At 37.1% G+C, this 26,310-nt stretch overlaps 1 protein-coding gene across 1 annotated transcript in view; it reads left to right on the forward strand.

The window, feature by feature from the left end:
- The window catches only part of wcy (WW domain-containing adapter protein with coiled-coil wacky), a 153,836-nt gene that overhangs the window by 42,555 nt on the left and 84,971 nt on the right, over positions 1-26,310 (forward strand). The window contains exons 3-4 of the mRNA XM_081743479.1: positions 21,946-22,159; positions 24,496-24,581. Of these exons, the coding sequence (XP_081599605.1) occupies positions 21,946-22,159; positions 24,496-24,581 (300 nt within the window). The remainder of the gene's footprint in view (positions 1-21,945; positions 22,160-24,495; positions 24,582-26,310) is intronic.

Consider the following 26,310-nt stretch of genomic DNA (forward strand, 5'->3'; position numbering starts at 1 on the left):
AAAAGATACAACAGTACATTTAATATATGTACATTTTTCTTCCTGAAAACTAGTCTGGTACACTGAATTATTCGGATGGAAAACAATCACACAAACAACTATAAAATCGAAACATATGTACGCAGTTTATTGAAATTGGTATTGTAACGAACTGAGTTATTCAGATTGAAAACAAGTAAAGCAAAATTATAAATTCAATAATTTATATGCAGTTTATATGATTTTTTTCGGCAATGACACATATTTTCTGTAGATATCTTTCGAAAAGTAGCAAATCAGTAATAAATAACAAATTTATTCATTGTGGTTCATTCTAGACGTATGTCTTTTACTCTTTTTTGCACATATGAACATTCTAATTTTGTAGTAACTACCTCTTCTTAATGAGTTACAAGTGTTTCCCTTGGAGCGAAAGATGTTTTGAGAAAATCTTAAGGGAATTCATGTCTCAAAACCTCCGCTACCTTTCGACAAGCAGTCACGTGCCAATAAATGACAATTGAGATGGTTAACTTTAACCTTGAGAATTTTTCGGAATTACTAAAGCATCCCACTGATGAAAGGAGCCGATATAGCTAATGGCTTTACCAAAACAGACAAGGTAAACAAATGCGTACAACCATTTCCTGAATTCCTGTACGTGCTTTTTCTCATTCGCATCTTCCTTCACCACCCCTTTGTCAGGGTAGTATTCTGGCCATTGACCTCCAACAACAAATCGTGGGAATCTATGCTTCTCTGTCTCCAGTAACAAATACAGAACATTTGGCTCTCATACGGGAATACGAAAGAGTTAAGAAAAATAACAAAACGTATTCACGTGGCCAAGATACGCAGGTAAATTTATCATTATCAACATAGGATAAACATTGCTTCAATGCGGCCAACTTCCAAGATAGACAGGTGGCCAACTTACAGAGTAATAAGTAACGAATGTCTTATGGGAAAATGCAGGTTCAAGACGAACCAGGCCAAGATAAACAGGTGGCCAACTTAGAGAGGTGGCCAAGTTGACAGGTTTCACTGTATTTCTTTATTCAGTACGTTTAGTAATTCTTACGTTTTCTCATATTCTTATGTATATTGTGATTCTACATTGTATAGTCTTTTCGTTAATATTTCAGTTGATGCTTATTCACGTGTACATCTTCCTTGGAATCCAATTTCATTAACTGTCTCTTACTGCTTCTAGTTTGTTTGTCGTTTTCTTTCTATTTCCAAGGCTATTTCTTAAAACCAATATGAATTAGTTTTAGTAAAATCTACTGTTATTTCTCTAGACAAGTAAATTAGATTCATTCAAGATCGTGTGTAATGTTTGCTTTTCTTTATACATATATGTATTTAAAAGGCGTAATTATCTCTCCATTTTAAACAGCAGTATAAAATATTAGCAACGCACAAAATATTTTCTTAATTAGAAACATAAGAAACAACTCCAGTAACTCACGTTGAGAGAGATATTCATATATTCAGTGTTCATAAAAATGCACTGGCTATTGCCAACCTCACGAAAGCTGTTATTAATTTTATCAATGATCTCTTTATTCACACTAGTACTATTTTAACAAAAGAGACACTGACCAAAGCTTAAAACCCACTTTATTTTAAATTATAATTTGTAACTGTTTCGGATATCTAGCATATCCTTCTTCAGACACTATCGAAAATAAATGAAAATACAGACATATATATAAATATTGTTATGACAAAGTTTAAATTCTTTAACCGTCATATATATAGATAGTCATTGTTATGAAAAAGTTTAAATTCTTTTAACAGACATATATATAGTCATTGTTGTACTTTTTTATTTTTATTTATTTATTTTTAAATTTATATATTTTTTCTTTTTCTTTCTTTTTTTTCTTATTTACTGAGGCCTTCAGCCAATCCCACAAGTCTTCGTGTTCACTTTCCAATTAATCACGTTCCTTCATTTTTGGTTCTTATAAAGGCCTTTTTTTAAATTTTCTTTTTCTCTGTGCTATTCAAACTTCCTTGCCATAATTCATTATTTATTACAGTTACAAATTATAATTTAAAATAAAGTGGGTTTTAAGCTTTGGTCAGTGTCTCTTTTGTTAAAATCAATCCAAAGCCATGAACAGTCTTACTAGTACTATATAAAGGTAACCAAGAAGGTTGTTGCTTTTTCATCCACCACTTCGAACATCGATATGTCACCTAAGACGTACCTGGAAGATCAAATATAGTCTCCATCAACATCGACGAGCTTCTGCCAACTTTCTGGAAGTCCATGGATTCCATCGCAGCTTAACTTGGTGGGCCGTGAAGCGAAGAAAGTATCAAGTGCATTTTACACCTCTGCTAGGGATTTGAACTGGCGTCCTTTAAGGCGATTGTCCAAGGAATGGAACAGGTGATAATCCGACGGTGCAAGGTCCGGGGAGTATGGCGGATGCAATAGCGTTTCCCATCCAAGGCGTAGGATGGTGTCCTGGGTCATCCTAAGCATATGGGGCTTAGCGTTGTCCTGTAACAGGAGGACCCCTTTGCGATTCAGAAGTGCTGGCTCCAGAGTTTTGAGTTTTTCTTGAACACTGCTCAACTGCTGACAGTACACAGTTACACTGATGCTCTGACCAGCTGGTAGCAGTTCTCAATGCACGATGCCGCGAACAGTCCACCAAACACACAGGAGGACATTCTTCTGGTGCATTGCTGGTTTTGGCAGTTTGGAACCGGTTATGGGATGCTAACCAGTTATGACGGCGCCGTGGAGCTTCGTACAGGATCCACATGTGAACACCCTGTCCAGAAATGGCCCCTTCCTCAAAAGAGACAGCAAAGAAAAACAGGTGTCTGCTCGCGTTGCCTTCTGGCCCGGAGTCAAATCATGTGAGACCCATCGACCCAACTTGTAGTGCTTCCCAAGTTGATGGAGGTGCTGCCGAAAGATTTCTCCACTCTCACTGAATTGTAGTCCAAGTTCCTCACATGTCTGGTCACTGTTCGCCTCAATTGCTGCCTGAAGATCTTTATTTTGGACATGTGTTAGTCTTCCGGCACGTGGTGCATCTTCGAGTGTTTCGTCACCGTCCTTAAACTTGGGTATGTCCTTAAGCGTATTAAACCAGCGCTGCACTGTGCGTGTAGTCATGACACCCTCACCAAAGGCCTGCCATACCTTCGCCCCGCTGCAGCGGCGTTTGACCCCAATTTGAACTCGTACAGCATACATGCCCTTATGACACACTGTGGAGGTCCCATGTTCACTCTGTCCTTACGCAAGTTCACGGTGTAACTGAACTGCCACAATCAGGTAGTGTGTTGGATATACCCACACCAACAACTGACCTTCGGCTTATCTCCACTTGCATTCAACTACAGTATGAGGGCCAATTGAATACCGACCTCCACAGAAAGCGACAGAACTTTGTTGGTTACCTTTATACATCATAAAGTAATTGTAGATATACGTACAAGTAGCGAACTCTCATGAAAAAGCCGTTGCTCTCCTTCCAGTTCTTACCAGTGGTTATGTTAGGGAATTCCATGTTATCAGCTATTAACATAATGAAGCAGTTCTAGATTTACCCGAATTAAACCTGACAAATTCAGACTTAAACAAAATCAAGAATAAAATAACCACTCGAGTTTCGGATCTCTCATTCCATAGTTATCATCTATCCAGTAGTTGAAAAGTAATAAACACACTGGTCTGTGATCATACTAGATCGTGGGGGGCGCGGTGGCTCAGTGGTAGAGCGTTCACCTCCGGTGCTTGGGGTCCCTGGTTCGATTCCAGCTCGCGCCGTGTGGACTTTGTGGTGGACAAATACCGTGCTCTTGGGTTTTCCTGGGATTCTCCAGTTTCCTCCCACTTTCTTCATTCCACCATTTCATTCATATCTCATCATCACCGTCTCCTTTAGCCTAACCGGCATAACCGTGGGACGTAAAACTTAAGGATTTCATTTCATTCTTACTAGATCGAATTTGTTCCATGTTCGTATTTCTATGAACTGGGATTTACCTCGTGACATTATGAATGAATATTCGAAGAAATACTTGATAAATCCAATACTACTACAGTTCTACTTTTTCCAAGTTGGTGGGGGGTGGAATTTTCGAAATTCTTACAGGTGAATGTCCTGACCAAAACTCGGAGAAACACCATTGCATATTATAGCATCAGGACGTGTTAATATCACTCTTCAGTTATGAGAATCTAAGGGAAAACTTGGTCACTATTTTATACATTGTATGTAATTAAATATAATCCTTCAAAGAAAGAAAGAAAAAGAGAATGAGATTGGATTTTTCTCTCATAGTTGTCAATAATGTGAGGGTTCTTCTGGGAGATGTTATACGATAAGAAGATGGTCATGTTAAACAAGTTTTCTGTACTGGCCAGCTCTACACATTGCAGTGTGTGTACGGTATTTAATTCAATTTCTTCGTAACATTTTGCACACTAATGTCAATCCATTTTCAACCATACTTACACGTGAATGCTACGAGTGTGGTGCCACTCAACTTTTGTGTGCTCTCTTTCCATTCGCAAAGGTTTCGGTTTAGTCGTAGTTGGTGACCATGTTAAATAAAATTTCCTATCATGATATGGACATGCTTATGGCTATAGACAAAAATAGTTGTTACCTTTGCGTTATTATAGTATATCAGGACAGTTCCCGGAATTTTGTTGCAGCTCTGTAATGACACTATATAAGTACACACTTACCCAATTGCCTTCAAAGTAGGCATCTTTGGAACACACACTTGCTCCACCGCTCGTACGATTGCTGGAAACAAACGAGAGCCCTGTTTTGGTCTCTTCCGAACTTCAGCCGTTACATTGGTTTTGATCATCTACGATGGCGAAACTGGTACCTTTGAGGCCCATTTTTCTTTAAAGCATTGTCATTGTAAATTGTTTTATGGCTATCGAAGTTTTTGAATCAGATTTTCCCAATTCGCACATGAACTTGATGTTTGCGCGTTGCTTGAACTGCGACATTGCGTCAACTGATCACCACGCACTCCTCCGTCCAGGTACACTACGTGTATACTACCTTTTATGACCTGTTCACATTTGTCAAATCTACTGTACAAGGCTTAATGTGATTGCATCAAAAATGTCAAAGCTACATCATAATTCTGGGAACTTTTTCACTGCCATGGTATATACAGGGTATTTCAAAACAACACCGATAACGTTTGGGATGTGATGCCTGACACCAAGATAAGACAAAAAGTATAGACCAAGCTGGGTGCACAAATGCTTCCTTTCGGAGTTATAGGCTGCCGAAAACATGAAAAAAATGAACTTTAAAGGTCCATAGCTCTAAAACTGTGAGACCTACCGTAGTCGGGTCAAGACTTCACTTAGGAACTAGTATGTGTGCTATCCAAATATCCATGTTTCAGAATCCTGCGGTACTTCCACAACAGTTTTTATAGAGGGAATTGCATGAGGCAATCCAACGATTTGGTAGCTCTGAGTTCAGATATGACCTAACATCACGGTGAAAATGGGGGTGTGTGCACCATCCAACTGAAGGACAAAGTTCTCTGATTTAATTTGCAACAATGGCAATAACCAGTCCTGCAACATGTGAAGGAAGGACTCTCCATTAATAGTTTGTTCTTCAAAGAAGAAAGAAAGGCCCATACAGTTTCTTGTGGGACATGGCACAGAAAACATTTACCTTTGGAGAATCTCGCTCGTGTTCCAAAATTGCATGAGGGTTTTGTGTTTCCCAAATTCTACAATTGTGCCTGTTCACTTTTCCACTTGTATGAAATGTTGCCTCGTCTGAAAAAAATGATTGAATTCACAAAAGCATCCTCTTTGTCCTGCAATGCACAACAAAACTGGAATCGCTCCTCTTTGTATTTTGGATATAACTTTTGCACTAGCTGTAATCTGTGTGGTTTCATGTTTAATTTTTTTTTTACGCAAAACACGCCACACAGACGTTGTTGATATTTGCAACTCAAGTGAAGCACTGCGTAACGATTTTCTCGGGCTCCTTGTGAAAGCTTCTCTCACTCGTTCGTCATTTGCACTCACACTTTTCCTACCACTTCTCTTCTGGGCACACAGACACCCTGTTTCAACGAACTTCTCATGCCAATTGTAGATTGCCTTTTTTGTTGGTGCTGCTTTACCGTACTTCAACCTAAATTTTCGTTGGACATCTATTGCACTCTTTGTTTTGTCAAATTGTAGGACGCAGAAAGCCTTCTCACCTCCAGAAAGTGACATCTAGATTTTGGTAGCACCTAGTGTCGATACATGGAGCTACACGTTACACCTGCAATGAAAAAAAAAAAAAAAAATAACTTCAGCGTTTCAAATTATTTACTTCGTTAGTTTACAAAGCTACTAGTTTGGCTACAATAATTTTTTTAAAGTGTTCCCGGACTTTTGAAACAAACTGTATATATTACGCTGAAGCATGTGAAAGGAAGGATGTATTGCAAAGTCTAGTTGATAATTAGTATTACCCTATGTGAAAAATTTGAGTAGAATCATCTAATTCACGAGGAAGAGCAACAACTCAAGAACTTACAAGCAGTACGTGTGTTACTGTTAGGAGAAATCAAATAACACTAGATAGAATCTGCTACTTGGGTGTTTTTCATGAACCGTACATAAGTGAATAAATAATCTATTCCAGAAAAAAATAAAATGTATCAACTGCATCACATTGGCAAACGAATTGTACATTTTTAACAACATAAAAATAAATTTTCCCTAAAACTACGCATAAAATTTACCCTCGAACATATTCTGTTCAGCTGGATGTAATCTGCCGATTGATCTGTCTCACCGAGTGGTGGTGGTGTAATTTTCTAATCACCAGTTTATATATATATATATATAGAGAGAGAGAGAGTAAATGGATAGATATAACTCTCGTACGAAAAAAAAAAAAAAAAGAACAGAAGTCAGACAAAAACATTTTTTACTGGATACCACAGGTGACAAGTAGATATCTACACAACATTCTAATACGAAGTGGTGTGACTAAATTAGGTAGCACTGCGAATATCTTGGAAACTAATTGTCCAAGATCTGTGGTTGTCAAAGAGTATTAGAAAAACCTTAATCCAGCAAGGGATCAACAATTGTTGATAGTGGTATGGATGCGTTTCAAATATAAATAAACCTCACCACTACACTCATGTGACCCCAGGTCTCATTCTTGAATCTGATTTTAGCTTTATCTCATTAATTATATTGTGCACTGATCGTCCTATCAGGGCTCATAATGAACAACTCAGTTAGTGCATACTTCAGTGTCAGTTTCATTTGAGTAGGTAGCGTGCTTTATCGTATAGCGTCAGTTTTTAGGTTTACAAAAGAATGAGTTTTTCTCGATTTTCTTGAGCTGCATATGATGATTTACACTTACCGTTATCCATTTGTTCAGCTGAATGAGATGTATCAATTGGTATGTGTCTTACCTTTGGACAATTGTATTTTCGTTCAACCCTAATAATATTGTAAAATTTATTCAGGCTACATCTTCAAGTAAAATAATAAGGTAGAAGAACATAATTGATACACTACCATTACCATGTAATCCTTCATAAAGAGAAACAAGTATACGCGATTCCCCCTACGATGTGATACCCTTTCCTTCAAGCATTCATCTCTTGATAAATTAACAGCAGACATACAATTCCTAAGGCTCGACCCTTGAACGTACAATCATGTCCAAAATTATTGTCGCATGTCTATAAATATATTGTTCTAGGAATATAATTTGATAACGAATTCGCCTGGTATTTCTTATAATGTTAGTATGTGTATAACAGGCAGGTATGTGGCAAATTCCATGTCAAAAGAGCAGTAAATAAGAAAAAATAAAACGAAAAGAAAACTTTCTTGTCCATTTAGCAACATTTTGTTTTACTCATTCAAATTTTATATTTATAACACTTTCCCTATGAAATTTACCACAAATATACATTTCCCGATTATACACGTAGTATCGGCATTAAGAGTACCATGCAAAATCATTATCAAATTACATGGTTACAAGAACACAGTTATGCGACAATCATTTTGGACATGGGTGTACATACAAGATTTTTTAACTCGATGAATAAAATTTATCACAAGAACCTGATGCTGAAGAAAATATACGTTCCTTACATAAAATCAAACTCTGCTTCCAATCTCAGAATGTTGATTCTACTTTCGAAATTAAATTTTACTTTGTTCCCTATATGATATACACAGACAGCTATAACTTGATCTTATCATCTGTCCTAAGGCTACCAGACTAATTATGTTAGCAAATAAAATTTCGGGCAGAACTATGAAAACAACGAAATTTGTAATTCCTGAACCTTCGACGAGCGACTCAAGTCAAATGCGAAATCACAAGAATCACCTGAAAATCTGAGAGACGCCGTCGAAGTTTCACAGGAATAAATAGTCGAAGCAAGATCAAGAAACGGTTCTTTTCTACTGTTTTCATCCTAGCACAATACCACAAGGCATCCATCCCATCGCAAAGCAACACGAGCTGAAGCGTCACATTTCAGGACAGATTGTGAAACATTCTCGACAATTTTAACTGACATTTCCCTGAAAAAAGAAAAAGATCCCAAACGTGTGAATTTAAAAAAATGTATACCAATAATCTTTTATTAGTATTTTGTATTGTTCCTTTTAAAATAACGCCAAATGCACCCATTTCTCTGTACCAATATATACACACACATTAGGTTGTACTACTAAGGGAAGAATAAACAAGTTTATTTAAAAGTTTGAGAAAATAACTATTCCTAAAGCAATACTAAAGTTTAGGTCATACAATAATGATGATGATGATGATATATGTTACTAAACTCTGGGCAACATGTTACTGCTGCGGCCGCCGTTTTATATTACTACTACGGCGACTGGCCATGTTACTGCTACGGCGACTGGCTATACGCTAGAAAGCTGCCTTCTCCGCATAGAATATAATTTTGAACGTGGTTCCGAATTTTCATCTTCTACCAAAGTGTAGAAAGATGCATATGATGCACTGAGCTTTCTCCATGTGGTGTTTTGTGAGCAGTAAAAATATTAAATTTAAGATACACGCAACTAAGCTATATATAACTACGTAAGTATATGCAATTCACAAGGGGAAAGCAGACCTTGGTAAATGAACTTCGGAGCCATCTTTTGCGAGGTAGTAGTGCACATTTAAAGTGTTAATATTACAAACTGGGAAACCACAACAGCCAGAAATAGCCGAGAAAAAACATCTTAAAGTTTCCGACTCGCCGCATAAATGATACGACGCGTAAAGTTATAAACTGATGGCGTGGCAGTGAGGAGCATTTACGACTCATGTGCAAAGGGTCCCGGGTTTGATTCCCGCTCGAGTCAGCTTTCTTTTCTTTAACCAATAAAGTAGGTCTTTGTAAAATATTAATTCACCATATGTATGTTTATAATGCATAAAGTAATAGAAGTGTTCAGATCAGTTGTAAAACCTTTCAATGTTCCATGTTAGCTAGCAACAAAATGTAATATATTTATATCACAAGTTATATTATGGTTAGTACAGTCGTTGTGTAAAAAAGTGTTCTTGACGCTTCATGTCTATATGTGTGGACAGTGTGCGAATTACAACGGGGATGAGGGAGAAATCCCCTTTGGTATTACTGGATGTGTACTATAACCAGGGGCGTCATTTAGAGGGAGCAGAAGAGGGCAATTGCCCCCCCCCCCAAGAGTTTGAGTAATACATATCCTTTAATCGATTGTCAATTAATATACTAGTACAAAACGTGAAAGTCTTACGTCGATGGTGCTCTTGCCCCCTCCCTCCTCAAGCGAAGTTCTGTACTGAGACAAAGTAGATAAATCAAGTATGTGTATCTCTCTTTTTCGTGGCTAAGCGGTTAGCGTGCTCGCCTTTGGCGTGGGAGGCCCGGGTTCGATTCCCGGCGGGAGCTCATGTGGTTCGGATTCCACGTTAATCAGTAGGTCCACGTCTCATATAGCCTCGCTGCTGAACGGGACGTTAAACTCAAAATCAACTCAACTCTCTCTTTTTCGAATTCTAACAATGCTCTCCGAACTTCGACGAAGTGCTGCGACTTTTGTTCAATGAAATATCGTATTCAATTGTAGTTAATTTACCTCAGTCAACGTTTGATAAAATATCCCGGAACTCTTCAATTTCTCTGGGGGTCACCGTTGTGTCTCCCTTGCAGCACATCGAATTGTGCATTAGTGGGACTCTACGACTAAAAATAATGAACTTTTCCCTTTTACACGACTTCGATCCGACATTTTGTTCTCGAGTTATGGCTGGTTTTTTGCCTTTTTGGCTGGTCATAGCGCCGAAATGAAGCATTTAGTAGCTCTATACTTTTTACCTTACTTTGGTATCAGAATTCACCTCCCAAACTTTGTTGTTGTTGTTTTCAAACACCCTGTATAAAGGTGAGAAATAAGGATATGCGGAAATTGTTTGAGGACACATCATATTGACGTCCACCATCTTGAATTTTACGCAGTTGTCCTAAGTAGAAAGTATAGCATGTGATATTTAATAGCAAACTTTCGTATAAGTTGAATGGCATTGTTACTTTTGATCTAGCGCTAACTATTACGAGTAATGCCTGTTTTGTTGTTGTTTCCCCAACAAAGGAGGTTAGGCATACGGGAAGTATACGAACCGTTGTAGGACATGTTCAATGTGTTCCTCATTTCTTGCGCAAAGTTTTGGCTGTAATGTTGGAACACGCGTCCACAATTCGTTCCTTGAGATGCTGAACATTTTTTTTTTTTTTTTTACCACATACAGAGTATACATTACACGACTCCACAGGTAGTAGTCCAGTAGTACCAGGTCAGGGGGGGCATTCCATAGCACGTGGCCGACCAATTCATGCTGATCGAGGTACTCACACAGGTATCCTAATGGGGTGGGACGCCATCGTGCTGGAACAACTTAGGGAAATGACCCATCCTCCGCTAGCAATTATTGCAAGAGGTAGTCTTCTAACATGTGCTGATAGCCCATCGACGTTAGGATCCCGTCGATAAACAATGAACCTACAGTGCGAGTGCTGTATACGCTACACCACACCATCACCTCACCGGGAAATCTGTGGATGCTTCAAACCAATGTGGATTATTATTCAATCAGTACCGCACGTTGTTTAACCTTGCCAGACACACAAGTTTGCCTCACGAGTAAACATGTCAGAAGTAAATGTGGCGTTTCGCCATAGCTGCTCTGTGGCCCATTGAGCAAATTCAAGATAACGATATGAAGCGTGTTCTATAAGGTGTTCGTGAAGTTACAGCTTATGTCGCCCTTATAATGCCCATGATTGATGTCCGACTAACATCACTTTTACGGGCTACACTACGCATACTTCTCTTGAATGATGCGAACACTACCAAAGTTGCTGCTTCATTTGTCGCTGTGCTTGGTCTATCAATCTCGGATCAATCTACTGCAGGCCCAGTTTCTTGTAACTAGCACTTTGAACACAGTACCATTGCTGATGGGAGGCCTTTCTGGATGCTAGCGGTTGAAATCGTCTTCGTTCTTCAGAGATCGGCACGATCTCAATAGCCTTTGCATGTGTGAAAGCCATCTTCTGGGAGTAAGTCACTTGTAATGATTCAGACAAAGAAACAGTTATAAGATCATAATGGTTAGTGCTAGAGCAAAAATAAATGTACTATTCAATTGCTACGAAAATTTTCTATTAAAATGAGTTATCACATGATATGCTTTCTGTTTTAAGACAATTGCGTAAAATTCAAGATGGAAAACATCATTGTGATGTGTCCTCAAAAATGTTTCCCCATCCCTATTCTCCACCTACATTGTTACTGTTATTATATTTTGCAAGCGTTCACCACTTTTCATAGTGTTTGCACACTTTTGGCTACCCTGTATTACATCACAGCCTTCTTGGACCTCTCGTGACACAGAAGGGTTCTGAATCAGGTCATAAGTTTTGTACATGAATTTACAAAGCTAGACGAGAGAGAATTCGACAAAACTATGAAACTATTCGACTACAAAAAACCTTATTTCTCCCAACCACTTATCCTTAAGGGAGATAAAGGAAGTTCAAATTTTCTGCCAAGAATTCAGTACTTCACGAATCCCTGAAGTTAGAAAGATGGAACTTAATTATATAAACTTTTCATTAAAAACAAAGAATGTGTTTCAGCGTTTTCGAAAATCCCCCTTTGTGAGGATAAGGCTAGCAATTTCTGTAATATCCATATTTTTCTTTTTGTATTCACGAATCGTCGAATGTGAGGATTCACTCAAGCTGGAGATACAAAATTGGATACAGATATTGGGATATGCATTTTTTTTTCCGTTTTCGAAATTTCCAATCCTAAGAGGAGAAGATTCCATAATATTAACATTTCTTTCTTTATTGAAAAAGTGTGTGTGATGATTTGCTTATTAGAGATGCGAACCTCGGTACTTCATCTCTTCATAAAGATGACATTTTTTCAACTATTCCCGGTGGGGCACTCGGTCGAAAAACTGTAAAGAGCTTTTTCAGGCCAGTCATTCTGAATGAGATTTTCCTGGGTTTACCTCATTCACACCTGGCAAATGTTGGGGTGGTACCTAACTTACAGGTCTCAGGCTGCTTTCTTTCTTCCGTTTCCCCGGATAGTGTGCTCACCGAGGAACGTTATCCTTCATACGTGATGGGCTAACATTGCCATAGGTGCTGAAAGCCCAGAAATCTAATTCCTAATCTTTCACAGTTTTTTAACATTTGGCTTCAGGGGGAATTTCTACAATATGCAATTTTCCGGTTTATATTTATTACAGCTAATTCTTGTCAAGCATTCTGTTAGTACAAAGTGACCCTAATGTGTAGTATGGGGTAAATTAGTATTACAGGGGCATAATTGTACATAGAATCCTGCAATGATAAAAATTATTGTAGTGATGATGGGTTGTTTATACAGATCTTTAACTAGATAGAGGGAATGCTTATTCTCTAATAAGCTACAGTGGAAATGAACACTTTGACATTTTAAGATTTAGAAACTGAAATTGGGAAAGAAAAACAAGTAATTATCGGATGTAAAACAATGTATATATTTGTATATTTGTCTGTTATACAAATTACACCGTTAGCTTGGCATACTTCTAGGTAACCGTCGGAAGGAGACTGCAAGCTTTTTAAAATTTTTAGCGGGACACCCGGGTTCTATTTACTTATAGATGAGATCCCACGCTAAGCTATAAGTCCACGTCCCATACGATCTCGTTGCTGAAAGGTACGCTAACCTCACATCCAATTCAGTTAATCCAACTAAAACTTTTAGTTGCTGGTTTACTACTTCCGGTTTTTACTTCGTAATTTTGTCCAAAACTACTTCAGCGAATTAAATTACGTATGTACTGTATCTAAATGAACTGCTGTGTAAAACAGCTGTAACTTCTTATATTTCACCCGCGCAACGGCAGGTACATCGTCAGGTAATCAGAAAATAAATTTGTAAAATTGTTCTAGAGTACAACATAAGATCAGCTTCGAAATTTGACGGTAAAGTTTAATTGGAAATTTAGGAGTATTACGTACTACTTAATAAGTACTGTGAATTTGAGTACTTAATAACAACCTTTTCGATATAATAAAGAAATATGTGCACCCAAATGTTGAATATGAAGATTCGAAATGCATTCCTATAGTTAATTTTGCCAAATTAATTGTTAATTCTAGAAGGTTGATTGACAATTAGTGACAGGCAATTCGCTCTACTCCTCTGAATCATCCTCCATGTCGAAGCTTAGATGTAATAATGACTTCGAGAAGCTCGATTTCCAATGATTATGCGAGCGTGATGTTAAGTAAAAGTGAGGTCGCAATAAGGTCAGCGTGAAGTTGAGTGAACGTGACGCCAGAAGCGTGTTGTGACCGTGAGGTTGAGTGAGTGTGATGTTGAAAGGGTGTTGTGAACGTGATGGATTGATGGCGTGAGCATGAGGTTAGGTCAAAGTGGACACATTTGTTCATGATATCTGTGACCAAACCGTAGAATTCTACACGAATTTCGTAAAACAATAATAATAATAAATAAAAAAAGACAGCTACAAGAAGCTACTGGAAATACGTACTATTTCATGGAGGAATACCACCTATTGGGGTTGTCTTCAGATACCCAGAAGCAGGGTTGATTGATTTAAATCAAAGGATATTTTTTTTTTTTAAAGTCTAGGATTTAAATTTATTTTCATTAAAACAAATAAAATTTGATATTTCTGACCATTCTAGGAGACTAATCGAATGTTAATCTGAAACTTGTATCTTAATCTGTATGATGGTGTTCGTAGGGTCTTAATAATGCAAATTTAAACAAAGTGCATGGTTTACAGATTACAATTAATGGTCCAAGAATTTTGACAATATACTGATGTAATCCGTTCTTATTATACAGGAGACTTGGACAAAGCTTGATTCCATTTAATATCGTAGTCTTTTTTTTTTTTTTTTTTTTTATCGTAAGTGGACCGTTTATGTAAATATCTGCAACGGAGTGAAGTTTGAAATGTATTTTTGAACGTAGTTAGTACCTACCTCGAACTGGGATTATTTTATCATGTCACTGTATTTAAGATAGGATCCGAGCTACACGAGACATAGGAAATTGAGGATGCAACCCAGGACCATACAGAGCAAAGATGAATGCTGTAACTATTAGAATATGGAGAATTAAGCGATTATCAAGTAGCACTAAGTCTGTGTTATAAACTGTCAATTTAACCTTTTCAGGACGAACGGCTCAACCCTTGAGCCAGCAATTCAAACCTCTCTAGCTCAACTCCTAATTAACCTAGAGATATGATTTTGGTATGTATCTCTTCAGAAGGAATGGAACTTTCTAATCCTGTGTATCTCATTCATGTAGTGGGTCCCGCCGTGAAGAGGGAGGGGGGAAAATTTGGGTGTTTATAGCTTTCCCTCTCTCCCTTCAGAATTTGGGGGGAGGTACCCCCCCTGATGGAGCTACAAGGATAAAAAATGGCATCCATAGAGACAAATGAACATACTTACTAGCCATACCCAGTCCATGACTTTTAGGCTTGAGAGGGGTGAATAGGAGGGGTATTGAATTTACCCTTTTTCTTATTGTATATTTTCTTATAAAGACAAAAAAAATATTTCAAATTTGAGGAACTCTGGCAACATTGTTATTCATCGTACGCAAGGGAAAAAAATGTCACATTTACGACAGATATTTGGGACAATGGTACACAAAAGTCAAACCCGTCAGTTCAATACGAATGGAGAAAGAAATTCGGAACCCCACACTTACGTGACACATCCTGTATATTATTCAATATCCACTGTAATGTACTCTAACGCTGACAGCCCTAGCGACATTCCTAATTATCACAGACACACAAACCATACCTCGTTGAAAACCTTATAGATCAGCCATTCCAAAAATGTAACTTTTGTGTGTCTCGGGCCAAACCAGTAAAGAAGAAGACGAAAGTGAAAATTTTGGGTGAAAAATCAAATTTTTCGAAATTTGTCGAACTATGGCAACGCTGTTATTTGTCGTACGCAATGAAAAAAAATCTCACATTTACGCCAGACATTGGGAACAACGATATAAAAAATGAATGGTGTAGGTGCAATAGGAGTGAAGAAAAAAACGGAACCTCGAACCTACGTGAATCATCCTGTATTTTTTCAATAGATTGTGGTATACGCTAGTATCGGCAGGCTTGGCCACGCTCCTAATTGTTACAAGCATATCAGCTATACCTCGTTGGAAAGCTTATGGGACAAACATTCCAACAAGGTAACTTTTGTGTGTCTCGGGCTAAACCAGTAAAAGAAGAAGAAGACGAAAGTCAAAATTTTGGGGGGAAATTAAAATTTTTCGAAATTTGTCGGACTATGGCAACACTGTTATTTGTCGTACGCAAGGAAAATAATTCTCACATATTTGCCAGACATTGGAAACAACGATGTAGAAAAATGAAGGGTTTAGGTGGAATAGGAGTGAAGAAAAAAATTCGGAACGTCGACCCTCGTGAATCATTCTGTATGTTTTCGAGAGATTGTGGTATAAGCTAACATTGGCAGACTTGGCCACGCTCCTAATTGTCAAAAAGATATCAGCTATAGCTCGTTGGAAAGCTTATAGAACAGACATTCCAACAAGGTAACTTATTGAACAGACAGAGAGAGACACACACACGCACACAGAGAGAGAGAGAGCGAAAGGAAAACAGTTATCACCTCAGAACGCACCGTTCTATTTTTAGCCTGGTAAAAGTCAGCTGTAGCTATCAGTTGAACCTAAGGGTCGTAAGTATGCATTTCTTTCAACTCCCTCCTTTGACAAGTTATTTAGTTTTAGAAAAAAATCTTCCTGCCGAAGCAAAAGGAAAGAAAAGCAATGATCTTGCGACGAACAATGTTAGGTGAACCAATGCGAGTTTATTCTCTGCCGTTAGTAAGAGAATTTTTCTGCATTCCTACTTCACTTACACGGTTTATTTTTTGCACAATTGTTCACAATAATGGGGGTATATGTGAGAATTATTTTTCTTGCATACGACAAACAACAGTGTTGCCATAGTCCGACAAATTTCGAAAAACTTGATTTTTCACCCAAAATTTTTATTTTTGTCTTCTTTTTCTTTTACTAGTTTGGCCCGACAGACACGAAAGTACCTTGTTGGAATGTTTGTTCCATAAACGAGGTACAGCTGGTATGTTTGTGGCAATTAGGAGCGTGGCAAAGCTTGCCAATGTTAGCGTATACCACAGTCTCTCGAACAAAATACAGGATGATTCACGTAGGTTCGGGATTCCGAATTTTTTCCTCCATTCCTATTGTACCTAAATCCTTCATTTTTTTATATCATTGTTCCCAATGTCTGGCGTAAATGTAAGAATTTTTTTCCTTGCGTACGACAAATACCAGTGTTGCCATAGTCGGACAAATTTGGAAAAAATAGATTGTTTCGCAAAAATTTTGAATTTTGTCTTCTTCTTCTTTTACTAGTTTGGTCCGAGAGACACGAAAGTTACCCTGTTGAAATGGGCGTCTTATAAGGTTTCCAACGAGGTATAGCTGATATGCTTGTGACAATTAGGGGCATCACCAGACTTGCCAATGTTAGCGTATACCACAATCTCTCGAACAAAATACAGGATGATTCACGTAGGCTCGGTGTTCAGAATTTTTCCCTCCATTCCTATTGAATCTAAACCCTTCATTTTTTGATATCATTGTCTCCAGTGTCTGAGATTTTTTTTGCTTGCGTACGGTATATAACAGCGTTGCCACAGTCTGACAAAATCTGAAGAATTGTATTTTTGAAAAAAAAAATGATTTTCGTCTTCTTCTTCTTTTACTAATTTGGTCCGAGAGACATGAAAGTTACTTTGCTGAAATGTCTGTTCTATAAGGTTTCCAACGAGGTATGGTTTGTTTACGTGTGACATTTAGAAACAGTGTTGCCAGACTCACAAATTTCGAAAAAATATTTTTTTCACTTTTTCTCCTTTTTTTTCTTCTTCTTCTACGGGTTGGGTACGGTAGACCCAAAGGTTATCTTACTAGAATCTTTGTTTTATAAGCTTTCCAACAAGGTATAATTCATACCCATGGAAAAATTAGGAGGGATGCTAGGGCCGCCAAAGTAAAGGTCTACGATTTTCTTGAAATTCCTGCCCGTCCTGAAAAGGTTAACTCTGAAAAACGGAACAGTAATAAATAATTTTACCCATTGAAATTTCGTAGTGTTATTGAAATATTTCACATACTTCTAATAATTTACGAATATTTCTGAAGGTAATGAGCGTTATTTTTATTTATTTATTTATTTATTTTGTGAACAGAGCAGTCAAAGAAGACTGTAATGGACAATAAACGAAATACCATAAAATTTATATTACAATTCGATTAAATATAATCTTGCTGCTATCTGCTGCGTCATCTGGTATATGACACGAATTCGAGAGAAGGAAAATAAACTTCTCTGTTGGAATTCTTAATTATAGTTTGTTACCGAGACAAGATCAGTCGCTTATAGTGGTATCTCAGTTATTCGGATTTTATCCAAGGCTTGATATACAGCCATTGGGAATTGAACTCTCACGCACACATGCACAGAGGTACTAGTGTTAACCACTTAACTACGAACAAACACGCGAAGTATAATTATTCTAGGATCATGAATGAAGTGAAAAAGAAAGGAAGCAGGCTGTGTAATGATACTACTTACTCATTTTTAATTTAACAAAATTTATAAAAAATTATCGCAACTATTTAGAAGTTATAAAGACTTGGCCCACGAGGCTCAGTGGTAGAGCGTTCACCTTTGGTGAATGGGGTTCTTGGTTCGATCCCAGCTCGCTCCAAGTTTTTTGTGGTGAGTTTTCTCGACGTTCTCCCGTTTCCTCTCATTTCATTCATTCATCACCGTTTCCTTTAGCCTAGCCGGCATAACGGTGTGACGTAAAACTGAGATTTCATTTTTTTGGCCCACGAAATCAAGACATACTACTAGTTCTGCCGTTAAGGCCCTCATTCCGTGACTGTTTGCATTAACGCAAAATTTGTATTTTAGTTTTCCATGCTAAGTAGTTACAGTATTTTAGTTTCCATGCTGGCATAGTAGTTACAGTTGCTCATTTGAGGCTTTGCATTGCGCTCCGCAAATTTTGGAAAGGTTGATATGGAATGAGACCCCGAGAAATAGTTTTGTCTCGTTTCTGTCTCTAATCGAAAAGTGACGCATTCTAATCTTAGGACTACTAAAATGTTAACTGAACCTTTAATTAATGCATATTTTTCATCCTTCTAGTTCTTAAATATATATATATACTATAATGAAGGTCGTATTAACAACTAAACAAAACAACTTTCTAAATCTTTTTTTTTTTTTTTTTTTTTTTTTTTTTAAGTAAGAAACTCACTCATTGAAGTTATTAACAAGTATAAATTACTTTAAATTGTTAAGAATTTCGAAACTACTATTCTTAGGCTTGTGCTGTGTACATACGTATAAGTGTATCAAGAAACACGTATGCAACGACAATTTTACTTTTTCTGTTTCACATATATGTGTAGACTATTTGAGTTTGTAGATTGGTATAATAAGTGAAGTTTTCTCTGGAAGCGTGTGATATATAAGTAATGAAAACACTTGAAGGAAATCCAACGCATTGCCTTAATAGTGCGTAAGCTCTGTCATCCTGCAGAACAGCCCTCACTTGGCATAGAAAAAAAATGAAATCCGTAAGTTTTACGTCCTACGTTTATGTCGGCTAGGCTAAAGAAGACGCTGATGAGGAGAAATGATGGAATGAAGAAAGTGGGAGGAAACTGGAGAACCCCGAGAAAACCCACGCACACGGTGTTTGTCTACCACAAAGTCCATTTGGCGTGAGCTGGGATCGAACCAAGGACCCCATCCACCAGAGAGGAGCGCTCTACCATTGAGCCACCGCGGCCCCCACTTGGCGTTGAATGGAAGTAGATGTCATGAACATGTATTATTACAGTGTAACACACAGTCCTGTCAGATCTTAAAGGAGGGTATCTGCTCCAGATTCTGAAGTCTATAACAAAACCACAAGTATTCTATAATGTTGAGGTCTGATGATTGTACCAGATGATGTATGTTTTATCACGATAATTATGTAAACACACTTCAACAGCCCTCAGCAGTGTGAACTGACACATTGTCATATTAGAAAATACCATAATTTGACGGAAACACCAAATAGACCATACGATGTACGTGGGCAAAAAAACAGTCAGCAATGCCTACTGTAAACATAAGGACAGAGCCAATGAGATGCCAGGAAATTGCGTTCCAGAGCCTCTACCATGTTTCGCGATAGGAAGGATACAGTCCGAAGCATTAGCTACTTTGGGAGTCCGCCATTCATAAACATTCTCTGTTCATGGAAGCAAGGAGAGAAAAAAAAAAAAAAAAAAAAAGGAACCTATCGGCTATATTACGCGCTTTTAGTTATTGGAGGTCCACTTTGCATTTTCCCGATAACATTTTTTTTCGCTCTAAATCATTGTTATCGGAGATTAGCAGTTTGGAAATTGCAATCCGACCAGAGATGTTTCAAGTTATGCAGCTTACGTCGGACATTTCGTTTTGCTGCCTTTGTTCTACGGTCGTTGATGCTCCAGTGCTTGGTGATTCTTGTTACTGATGTATCTCTTCCGTCCACTATTATTGTTCACCGACGTTATACCATGAATTCTGTTGGCCGTCATAACTTAAGACATGGTTCCTTGCGACACACCCAAAACACTGGCCCTTTTAGATAGATCTGCTTCAGCTAACTGCGTACCAAGAATTTGGTCTGTCTGAAACTCAGATATATTTTCCATCTTACAATAAATACCATCTGCTGCTTATATATATATATATATAACATTACCCCGCTTAATTAAAATCAAAATAAGTCGTAACAGTTTCAATAACGTAACACAAACCATCACCTAACGCACCTTTTAACAACAGATCAACACACATTGCACATGAATCCTATCATACTTGCAGCATGTGACGTAGTCGCTAACGCTCTCGCTTTCGATGCGTGGGTCCCGGGTTCTATTCCCTGTGGGGGCACTCGGTCGTCGAAAAAGTGTGAAAGCTTTTTCAGGTTAGCCATCCTGAATGAAGCTTTCCTGGGTTTTCGTCATTGATACCAGGCAAATGCCGGGGTGGTACCTAACTTATAGGTTCCAGTCCGCTTCCTTCCTTCCCCAATCCTTTTTTCCTTCCCTTTCTCCGGATAGTGTGCTCGCCGAGGGACGTCATCCCTCACACGTGACGGGCTATGTGGGCATAGATGCCGAAAGCCCAGAAATTTAAATCCTAAATCCATACTTGCAGCAAACTGCAGTTGTTTTAATTACTTTGATAAGCACATATAGTTGTTGAGATTGATTCCATAAAATTAGTTCTTTTCCAAAATATGCTTATATACACTTAAAATTGCTCGAAACTTCCTTAAGAACCGATATACCGTTGCCAGTAGATCCGCCACAAGTAGGCCGTCTGGAAGTCTTGAAATGGACTTTCGAAATACTCGTCATAGCAGTTGGCACGTATTTAACAGTCCCAAAATGTGTCATTTCAAGATGAGATTTGAGCTAGGGAAACAAAGATATCAGCCGGGGCCAAGCTGAAGAGAGGTTGGGGCAGCGTTGCAACGGTTTGTTTTGCCAGAAACTTACCAGTATTGTCGCGTTAGTGAACCCAGGTATTGATGATATCCGAATGGCAGCACATACCGGATAACTCTGGCTATCCGGGATTTACGAACTCCTCATGGGCAATACTTTTATTCAAAAAGACAGTGAGCATCATTTCATCTTCGATTTGCTTATTTGAGCTGCCTTGGTCGAGGAGAGACTGTATTGTGCCTCTGAAACACTTGTCTTTTCGATAACGCATCTTTCCTATATCATATCAAACGTCCTGGTCGCGAAATTTTCTAGCTTAACACAAAATTTTGTTGCGTATCGCCACTTGACACAGTTATGCATTTGCAAGCGGTCCGCCCACTGGAAAAGCTTCGAACCAACTATCAAAAATGTAATATTTACTCAACATCCACCTCCCCTTCTCGGAGACTCCTCTCCGACCATTCTAATTGGCCCCAGAAAAACAGTTTCTTACTACTTTCCAAATACACACATCCGCTATATATATATATCCGTATATATATATATATATATATATATATATATATATATATATATATATATATATATATATATATAGATATATATATATATATATATATATATATAGATAGATAGATAGATAGATAGATAGATAGATATATATATATATATATAGATAGATAGATATAAATATAGATATATAATCAGCATATATATTAATCATCGTTCACTTGTATGTAATCAAATCATGTTTGTCTTTATTTCAGAATTCAAAGTACAGCAGTTCCAAAGGAAATTATGCTGACCGTTACAACCACGAGAGAATTCGTGACTCCCCCAATGGTAACTCATATAGATCGGATAGTCCTGATTCACAGAGTCCTAGAGACAGAACCTATCAAAATAAAAGCTCGTACTCACAGAAAGTTCGAGAAAAGGAGAGAGAAAACAGAGACTATAAGGCTAGGGATAAGTATTCTGGTAAGTAAGATTTCTACTTTTTTGTCATTCAACCTTAGAAATGTAGGAAATTATTTAAAAATATTTACAAATGGATTTTATTACTAGAAATCGGATTTTTATGCACTTAAAATTCATGAAATATGCATGTAACTATGTTGTTAAATGTGTTAAAATACGCACTTAATATACACTAAAAACGCAATAAAGGAGAGCATTTTCAAACACGCAGCAAAGTTGTGACAGAGTTTTGTAATTGAAATATAACATCGAAAATATACTTTATCTTTCAGACTTCCCTTCAGAATTTATTTTTATGGTATTTACAGTTTATTATTAGTAATTTTTTTTAAAGCGCACACAGATTGAGACAAACGAACACAGTGATGTGAGAACACGAATTCTAGTCTTTCTTCACAATTATATTTTGGAGTGCATTTACTTTACACGAAATAATACAAGCCTCAGTTTTCTGCATGTTTACGTTGAATAATAATAATAATAATAATAATAATAATAATAATAATAATAATAATGATTTACTCCTTCCTGTAATTACCCTCACAGTATATCACGAGATGTTTTCTCAATATCTTTTAATGCCAGTTTGTGACGTTTGTAGGCAGAAAATGGCATCTCAACATTAACAGATATTAATTGACATTATTTATAGAGAGGAGCAAGTTTATTATCTATATTTTCTGGCAAGGTGAAATCAAACCCTTGAAGGTATTCTCCATTGCTTCAACTTCTGGATTTATTGCATGCTATAAGCATACATCTGAAATAGAAACTTACAGAATATGATCAATATGCTCCTAAACACTAATATATGCTGAGTTGTATTATTGTCTTTAAAAAACCCTTCCAAGTTTAATAGAGATGCATATAAGCAAACAAAATATACATTTGCATAAAAGTCCAATGTCTGTTTATTACAAACAATTTCAAAAACTTATCCCAGGGCTGACCAATTGAAAATTGTGTTGGAATGATGTTAACAGCGTTGCCTTCTTGGTTTACGTTACACAGGTCTGCTTGTTCACAAAAAAGATAATCACGTAGACATGCTGCAATTTTATTCCATCTCCTGTTTAAATATATATTTCTTCAATTTTACATCCACATATTATACATACATTCAATGGTGTATGAATGTATGAACCAGAAACGATAGAAACACATCCCACGTTGCCTCTTTGTTTTTTCTCAATTGGGATTCAATGTGGAAACAGGAAGTGGTTCATTCTAACTTCAAATGGGGGAGTAGGGAGTATGGTCTTGGGGTGTATAGTCATTGGTATCTGCAACTCTCAAACCTTCAGGCGAAAGAACATATGTTCTCGGATGTGCTTCGAGACATGTCACATAATCAGGCGATGACTCCGATTATGTGGTGTAATTTTGCCGACATTGAATAATCATGTTCTGGTATGCGTAAATCATCAATGAGGTAGCAACTCATAGTGAATACTTTTAGTGAACGAGAAAAAATATTTCTGCGTACACAAATTTGAAACTGAAATTTTTATTAACTACAAAATTTGAAACAACTTTAATCACATACAGAAAATTTTAATGAAAAACATTTATCCGAACAACAAAAAAATTCTCTTTAGTTGCAATGATGCAAAAAAATCTGACAAGCAAAAGTTATTAAACGAAAAATATTTTTGCATACATAAATTTTGTAACCGAAAAATATTTCAAGTAAAAGGAAAAAAAAGAAAAATAATCAAAGTTATGCAAAAAAAATACTTTTAGTAGGCCAAAAAACGGTCAAACTAATAGTTTTCTTTTTAAATTTAGTTCTAGAAAATTATTAGTTTGATATGAGTTAAATAAAGTGGTTCGGTGTAAGTTCTCAGCTAAAACTTTTTTTTACCAAATAAAGATTGTCAAACAAAAAAAATTCATTGGGCAAATATAGGAGTAAGATAAGGATAGTGGACTCAATGAAACATTTTCTTGAGGGCCTCTATCAGGGTGCGAATTACTGGATGATGGATTTTTTTTCCTTAATCACATTTTGATCTCCCTCAAAGAAACATTTCAGACTTTTCAGACTGTGCATGTTGTATTTAACAAAATTTAAAACACAGTGTACGACTGGGAAATGAAGGTATTTATTACATGGTTGTACGGTTTTTATGTTTTAGAAAAAAATTTCACTACACATTATTTATAAAATGCAAACTAATACGAAGGTAATAATTCATTATTTCAATACAGATGTGTAGATTTCACTCGATAATAGTTTGTTTCAAAATAGATTTACTTTCGCAAGACAGCGATTTTTTAGTGGAACAGATGGTAACCAGTATAGACGGGTGTAATTGTTTCCTTTTTCTTTTCAGACTGTGTCAGATCACCGAAGGATAAACGAAATAGGGAAAGTCGCGATTCTGAGCATCGAACCAATCACGACAGGAGTAGTACTGAGGTAACTGTTTCTAAAATTTTTGGTTTAAGAATATTGGCTAGGTGTAAGGACAAAATTTACTTGTAGCACAGTTACCAATCTGTCACATTGTTTTCTTGATTGGAGAAACTCGAGCAAAACTCGGGATGACGTATTAAAGAAATGACGTATCAAAAGAACAAAAGAGTTGATATGAACCTATGATCAAAAGTGGATAGTTTCGGAGTTACAGGGTACCGAAAACGTGAAACAAGTGAACTTTAAAAGTTCATAGCTCCACTCTATGGGAGCTATCGTAGTCGGGTCAAGACATCACTGAGGAACCTGTATGTGAACAATCCAAATATCCATGTTTAAGAATATTCCAGTACTTGCACACCAATTTTTAGAGAGGTAGGTGGAGAGTGATCAAGTATTCCCAAACAGCTTCTCTAAAAATGATTGTGCAAGTACCGGAGGTTCTGAAAGATGAATATCTGGATGGTTCATGTATTATTTCCTCAGTGATGTCTTGACCCGACTACGAACGGCCTTTAGTAGTGGAAATGTGGACTTGTTTCCAGCACCCTATAACTACAAACCTATGCACTTGCGACCACAGGTCCACATGAGTTTCTTTTCTTATTTTGATGCGAGAAATCTATTCCCAAAATATTGTAACAATTTTTGAAACACCCTGTATATATACTGGTGTGCAAAACTTAAGGACGGGATAAATAAAGTAGTATAAAATAGTGAAATGAACGAAAGCTCGGCAGCAAGTTGCCGACAATTGAATAAATGTGAGGCATTTGAAATAAATGTAAACATTTTGATATTCTATTATGAACATTTAGGTAAATAAAGGAGCACCGTGGAAAACTTGACCCGTCAGAGGCAAGGTCTGTTAACTATGGTAAGAAATTTATTGCTGAAGAAGACACCGTTAAGGAACTGTATGAAGTTCATGGTTACAAAACGCTTGTCCCCTACCGTCTCCTTTAGCCTAGCCGGCATAATCGTGGGACGTAAAACTCAAAAAAATTTCATTTCATTCATTTTCATTTCAAAACGCTTGTCGGTTGCATAACGAAGTTGGAGGCGCAGTGCATTTCCAAGCAAGTACAATGGATCATAATTCAGGCTTCAAAGAATTGTCTGCAAGGGTCAGGAAAACTCAAACTTGAAAGCAGTTTGGCGAAATATCACACCCTCTTAGAAGTAGGAGTTCCAATCAATGTGATGGTCATGTAGTTTGCCATGAAAACAAAGCATGCTCCCTTTGTGTCTGTAGATGTTGAACGCTCTTTCTTGCAATATATAGTACTCCTGGCAGACCGAGTAAGTCTGACATTACCAATATTAGGATGATAGATATTAAAGTCAATTTATTTCACTCTCTTAAAATGTCAATAAATCAAAAGAAATTGTTACATTCATTTACATTTTTTGATGTTCAATTAATGACATGTTTAAATGATCAAATATCTAGGCTATAAGATTTGGTGCAAAAATACCAAAATTGTTTGCAATGTGGTATAATTATTTATTAAGATAATTTTCATTCCACCGAATTTCTATCAAAAACTTTTTCCTTCACCTTTCCACCCACAAATTTCAGCATTTTTTTCCAGACCAAAAATCTTAGCTTTAGTGATCATACCCTTTTTAAGGGCTAGCTCATTCATTCTGTAATTTCATGATGGGGTAGGGCTTTGATCAGGATGTGGATGTACTTTCGTTCACGTGCATACCATTAGCAGGTATGTAA

This window comes from Thermobia domestica, chromosome 17, assembly GCF_964235325.1.
Source record: "Thermobia domestica chromosome 17, izTheDome1.hap1.1, whole genome shotgun sequence".
NCBI classification, from domain to species: Eukaryota; Metazoa; Arthropoda; class Insecta; order Zygentoma; family Lepismatidae; genus Thermobia; species Thermobia domestica.